This window comes from Salvia miltiorrhiza, chromosome 1 (genome assembly GCF_028751815.1).
Source record: "Salvia miltiorrhiza cultivar Shanhuang (shh) chromosome 1, IMPLAD_Smil_shh, whole genome shotgun sequence".
Classification (NCBI taxonomy): domain Eukaryota; kingdom Viridiplantae; phylum Streptophyta; class Magnoliopsida; order Lamiales; family Lamiaceae; genus Salvia; species Salvia miltiorrhiza.
In genome coordinates, this window is record NC_080387.1 from 33,823,170 (window position 1) to 33,829,701 (window position 6,532).

The 6,532-nt window shown below is 36.7% G+C and overlaps 1 protein-coding gene across 3 annotated transcripts; it reads left to right on the top strand.

Annotated features, from left to right (window-relative positions):
* The first annotated feature begins 939 nt into the window (after positions 1 to 939).
* On the top strand, positions 940 to 3,404 carry LOC131021522 (NAC domain-containing protein 40-like). 3 transcript variants are annotated; one of them, XM_057950766.1, is made up of 5 exons: positions 940 to 1,180; positions 1,285 to 1,481; positions 2,139 to 2,392; positions 2,468 to 2,719; positions 2,796 to 3,404. In XM_057950766.1, the coding sequence occupies exons 2-5, from the start codon at positions 1,310 to 1,312 to the stop codon at positions 3,135 to 3,137; spliced, it is 1,020 nt and encodes a 339-aa protein (XP_057806749.1). In that variant the 5' UTR covers positions 940 to 1,180; positions 1,285 to 1,309; the 3' UTR covers positions 3,138 to 3,404. The 3 variants fall into 3 exon arrangements, with proteins under 3 accessions (XP_057806749.1, XP_057806734.1, XP_057806740.1); XM_057950751.1 differs by having other exon boundaries at positions 1,170 to 1,481; XM_057950757.1 differs by lacking the exon at positions 940 to 1,180 and having other exon boundaries at positions 1,192 to 1,481; positions 2,468 to 2,701.
* The last annotated feature ends 3,128 nt before the right edge of the window (positions 3,405 to 6,532 follow it).

Sequence of the window (6,532 nt, forward strand, 5' to 3'; positions counted from 1 at the left end):
TAATAAATTGCCTTGATCTTATGATGAAGAGTTAAATTTTTGATCTGACATGAGATAGGCTAGCTATACGGTGTGAATCCATGCTTAATTAATTAAATATTTACAAGTTCAAATATTTTAGTCATATATTGAGATCTATGCATTGAACCTGCACATGCAAGCAACTAATTTTCGTATTATTTATGCATATTTCTAAAATGTCGTAAAAGGGAACTAACCAAGAGGCACGAGTGGCAGGGGCGGAGGCGTCAGCCCCCATGTCCACCTCGGCGTCAACAGCAGGATTAGAAACCAGAGCCATGTCTCAGCTTCTCCTCTACTCAGAATTTGACTATTCATCGATGATGACTTGGACATTGAGCTCATGTGAAATGGCAACGTAACTAATTACGTTTTTTCCATTTCTGTTTTTAGTCCAGAGATTTCTACGAAGTGGTGGATGGTGGAATGAAATTGTCTTGAAACGGGTTAAGGGTTGGAAGATTAATCGGGTCAGTGGGGTTAGGTTTGGGCCATGTAACTTAGTTCACAATGAATTTTATTCCCTATTCTAGTAAGGGTTACTACTATATTACATGATCCTAATAATGTCAAATTTATCATTATTACACATTTCGATGCATTCCAATAAACGGTACATGGCCACAACATAATAATTGAATTCTAATTATTATTAATAATTTTTTAATTGATAAACTATAATTGAAAATTATTAATAAAACTCTAACAACTCATTAAAGTTTTAAAAAATTATATACTACTCTTTACTGGATTATCACTGTTATATTAATAATGAATTATTAATTGATAAAAAGAAAATTAAAATAAAAATACAAAAAGTAATATACATATATTTTAATTGAATTGTAATAAACTTTAAAATTAAATTAAAGCATAAAATAATTGAGAAGGGAAAAAAAAGAAGAGAAATAAATAAAAATAAAAAATGGTAGATGAAATGTGGAAGTTATTATCGAATTGGAGGCAGATATGTGCGGCGGAAGAGATGAGGGCTGAATCCAGTAGGCGACAGGTGATCTGAGCTGAGGTGGAGCAGTTGCATGCGAAACAAGTAGAGCTCAGAAGCCACGCCCACGTGGGCTCACGTGAACTTCACGCTCCACTCGTCTCTCTCAACAAACAAGAAGAAAAGCAACTTGTTTGGGTGTATCAGCATCGGGTTCGTTCCTTGCCCCTATTCTAAGTTCTAACATATTCCAAAACAGGGGATTTTCCCTTCTTTAATTACAATTAAAATAAAATAATGGGCAGCTGTAATATCAGCGACAACGACAGATCAATTTGTTCCATGGAAATCTCCATAGCCGAAGCTTCTTCCATGTTTCCCGGCTTCCGCTTCTCCCCCACCGACGAGGAGCTCATTCAGTATTATCTCAAGAGGAAGCTGCACGGCTCCGACGACGGCGTCGAAGTCATCCCTGAAGTTGATATTTGCAGACATGAACCTTGGGATTTACCAGGTTTAATTTCATTCCCATTCTTCTTCCATTTAATCTTTTCGCTCTATACACTATACTTTCCTATTTTATTTCATCAATGCACCTTCACATACATACTTGTCTAGCATTTGTATAAACATGTTAATTAGGAATACATTTTGTGACTGACTGACTATGGTTAATCAAATTAAGTTGGGTTTTTACACGGTTTGTTATTTCTTGGTATTTTGAACTTGTGTTTTATGCTTCTGCGCTTTCTTTGTGATAATTGATGAAATGAAATAAAAATGATAATAGATACATGAAGTCTATTGGCATACAAATTTATGGGTGATTGCGTCTAAATACACAAACTTTCACCATGTAAATTTTTTCTATCTTAAACGACATTGTTGGATGCCTATCACACCTTTTCAATTAGTTATGATGATATTAATGTGCCACTTTAACTAAGTCACCACACATTAATTCGTGGAAAATTGAAAGCTTATGTATTTGGAGGCAGCCTTTTTAGTTGGTGTGAAAGGTTAGAATTTGGTAAAATTTCGTATATTTGAACGCAATTATCCCTAAATTTCTCCAAGTTTTTGGTAATGTGATGTGAAGAATGAATTAGGATATGTATGTGAACAGCATTAGCATTGTATTGATTGGTTGTTGATTGAAATGAAAGCACAGGTCAATCAGTGATACAATCGGACAACGAGTGGTTCTTCTTCTCGCCTCGCGGAAGGAAGTATCCGAACGGGTCTCAGAGTAAAAGGGCAACCGTGTCCGGTTACTGGAAGGCGACAGGGAAGGAGCGCAGCGTGAAGTCCGGCTCGACCCAGATTGGCACGAAGAGGACTCTCGTGTTCCACATGGGTCGGGCGCCTAAAGGGCAGAGGACGGAGTGGATAATGCACGAGTATACCACGAGTGAGAAATCCCAGGTGATCACCACTTTCATCTTCTCATTTCTCATCATCTTATCAAAAACCATCTAATTGATTGTTTGTTGAATGTAGGATGCTATGGTGGTGTGTCGCCTGCGGAAGAACAGGGAGTTCCATTTGAACGATTCCGTAGGGGAAGGGGCAGTCGAAAACAGTGCACCATCTGTATCTGGGCTTGTGGATGGGGCAAAGACTGCTGGTAGCTGTTCCAAGGATTGCAGCAGCAGCCACAACTCCCACTCGGTGGAACAGCTCGACACGGGCTCTGAGTCGGAAGAGAAAGTCACGAACGAATCCTCTCACCCTGTAAGCAGCCTCAACGAGGTTTGCATCAAAGTATATGTCTCTGTTTTTGTTAAAATGAAATCAGAGAGTGACTAATTTGATGATATGATTGTAGGAAGATGATTGTTATGCTGACATAATGAAAGACGACATAATCAAGCTCGATGATTCCTCGTTGAGCGAGAATCCTAGGCCTATAAGACAGAAGCTCCCTTCCCAGGGGACAGCAAATCGACGTCTCAGGCTCAGACGCCACAGGATGGAATCTTATGGGAATGGGAGGGAGCATTTTGGGATATATGAATTGGAAAAGCAGACGAGTACTCGGGAGATAAGTATTGAGAATGCTAGAGATTCGAACCTAATTGAGAAATCAACAAGGATCGTGTTCCTCGTTGCTGTCGTGTTAATCTCTGTCTTGATATTGCTCCTCTACATCCGCGGATCGTCTAGCTGACTGTCTTGGTATGCTCATCTTTACCTCAATGTTTGATCAAGAATTTGTGATCAAGTTTTGAAATGTAAAAAAGTGAGATCGTATATGTTATGATGGTGTGAATCTGTATAGTTTATGTTGAGAATTGGTTGGGTAGTTTTGCACATATGCTTGGTAGAGATCTATTTTTCATGCTGTATTCTCCGTAGTATCCATGCACGCCATGCGATAAGCTGAGATGATTAAACACATTAATTTAAGCTGAAAATGTGCAGTTTCTTGACAGAATCGGTAAACTGGTAGAGCGTCGTTTCTTTCATGCAAACTCGTGTTTTATTTATCAATATTTATTTTATGTATAGTCATATATGATATCATTATTAGGCCGTACTAGTGCGTAACCCGTCGAAATTCGAGGGAAAATTATTTTAAATTATTATTTAAATTATATGATACTCCCTCCATCCTCCAAAATTATGCATATCTTTCTGTTTTGGTGCGGCCCCTAAAATTATGCATACCCTATTTTTAGACACTACCCCACATATAATTCTTACAATTTTACATTTTTAACTTATATTATTTACTCATAATCTATTTATATATAAATTATTTTTAAATTTATTTAATTTAAGGTAATATAGTTGAAATTATATTAATCTGAATCATATTCCTCAATTACATGTTAACATTTTGTTAGAATAATAAATATTTTTTATATAAATTTTTATTTAATAATATTTTTAAAAAATGTCAATATTGAAGATTTTATTTCATCTGGGCATCATCTCGTCTGAACCACCCTGTAGTATCATATCATCATTTAAAGTCCGGAAGACGACATCTAATGTTTGAATACTAGACTTTTGAGTAAAATACATGTAATACCCCGCCCATTAATATTAAGTTTAGAATAATTTTTGAACTTAGATTTAAGATGATTCACGCCAGATTGAGAAAAAGAAATTATTTTAATTCCAACAAAAATGATTTACAAAAGCATTTGTAAATTTAGTAATTTAAATTTATATGCTTTGCATATTTATTTAATTAAGCATTCAAGCATTTTTATGAGTGAGCTTTAATTTTATTTGGGCCTTAAGCTTTTAATTGCTTGAGTTTGAGTATTCGAATAATTCGAGATAATTATTTGAATGAGAACGGTGAACTCGGAAGTGAGATCTGAGTCCGTTACGACGTTTTTAGAATTTTTGACTTTTTGACGATGAATAGTAAAATACTGCTATTTCGTCTTTTTGTCGACTTTCAAAAATCTTACGTGCACGTCGTCGAGAAATATTCTTAGTTTTTCGATACGAGTCCAATAATGAAAGTTTCTATTTTTGGACGACGAGTGAATAGTAAATCAGAATTTCTCGATAAACGTGTAGATCTCGTTTATCAGAATTTCGAGAACGAGCTTACGTTTTCTATATTTATATAGAATTACGAGTTTAATGAAATTGAGTAGAGGTCGAGAGGGCGAGTAACGAAGAATGTGGGTAATTAGTCGTTAAAACGAAACGAAACGAGATATTTAACGACTAAGTGGGATAATATCTTAAAAGATCTAACCCTACCCCACCAAAACCACCCCCCCAACCGCCCAACTCCCACTCCCTATAAAACCCACGGCTGTTGGCAGCTCACCCCATTCACTATCACCTTTTCTCTCTTTCACACACACACCAAGAACACACACTCACCATTAAAGCTTTGGTCAAGCTTTTGAGCTCCGATTTGAGCAACGAGGAGAGCGCCGAGCACCTTTTCGATCATAGATTCACGTAGGTAACATCTCTACCTACGATTCCATGGTTTTCTTTTCGGTTTTCGTCGACGTTGAAAAAACGTCGATTCTCGACTTTTTTTTCAAACGTTGTAGGATTGATGTGAATTTTTAGTATGTTGTTCTTGGGTAATTATCAAGCATGTTTAATGAAAGAGTTAAGATCGGTTCGAACCATAGCTAGGGAATCCAGTTGGGCAGCCCGCTTTTGTTCTTCATTGCTCTTCATCCTTCGATTTCCAATTGATTGTTGTAACTTGTTGTTTGTGCTTAGGAGCATGCTAGGATTGTTGTGCTTTAAATTCATAGTCTTCCAAGCATGAAAATAGCATGTTTTTATGAAGATCTTGGCTGCCAAAATTTGAAGTTCAAGGCTGCCGATTTTTTTATGAAAGTTTGAGGTTGAAGATGATGCATGTTAAGGGTTTTGATGTGTTTGTGTTTTAGGATGGTTGATGAGCATGATGAAGTTTTGAAGTGTAAATGTTAGAGTTGCATGAACTTAAGGCTGCTGTTCGTGTTCAGTTTCTGGAGTCATGCATTGCATCATGTTTTAATTGGTCATTTAAAACTCCGATTTCAAAAGAAAGACGAGTAAGAATATTGTTGGTGTTCTTAACTCAAGAGAATTGTTTTCAAGTATTTATTCTTTAAATTTTGAAAACCCGGCTAAGTGAATCATAGGATGATGAGCATTACACCATGACTTGAGTTTAGATTAAGAGACCTATTAAGAATAGATTTCTTGTAGGCTTTGAACGTCAGGAGGATTAGCACTGCTATTCCGATTCAGAGTTAAGTTAAACGACAGGCTTTGCCTAAGCAGGTGGGCTTACTTTCCAAATGTATAAAGTATGATTGAGTTATTAAGCTCTAAATGTTTCAATTAAATGCAAATTATTTATTCAATGAAATGAAAACTGTTTATCCAATAAAATGTTTATGTGCACTCTGCTCTGTTTAAGGCTCGCCACAACGAATCAATTGAGGTTCTCTTATGGCCTAACACGTTATTTGAGAATTGTGTACACTCGTTAGCTGACTCGGTGGGTTGATCTCCATCGGGCACTAACTAAGAGGCGTTATAAGGGTGCTTGCTGGATGTGTTCCGAAGCATGTAATGTAAGGGCCTGCCTGGGTAGCGTCCCGAGGTCAATTCAACTTGTCTGAGTTATGTCCTCAGGGCAAGTGCAATGGGAGAAATGGATCCGTCGGTGGCTAAAAGGTCCGGGATCACAGCGAGTAACAGAAAGGGAGTGTGACATGTGCGCACAAATGAAAATTATTTTAACATGCTTAGAAGTTATTTAAAATCTTCTAAGTCATGTCAAGTATGATTGGATAAACTGTCTTTAAGAAGAAAAAAAATATGAAATGTTTATGAAAATGCATGCCCACTGAGTACTTTAGTACTTAGCCCAAAAATACTTTCAAATGTTTTCAGGTTGGCTGGCTGGTGTTGATGGGGAGGAGCTGAGGCTAGGGTTCAACTTCCTATTAAGACTTCCATTGTAGCACTCAATAATATCAAGTCTTTTGTTTTCCCTAACTTAAGGCTTTCATATTAAATTTCAAATGATATCCCTGATTAAGTTTAGACTCTAAACTCCTAGATTCATGCTAATGA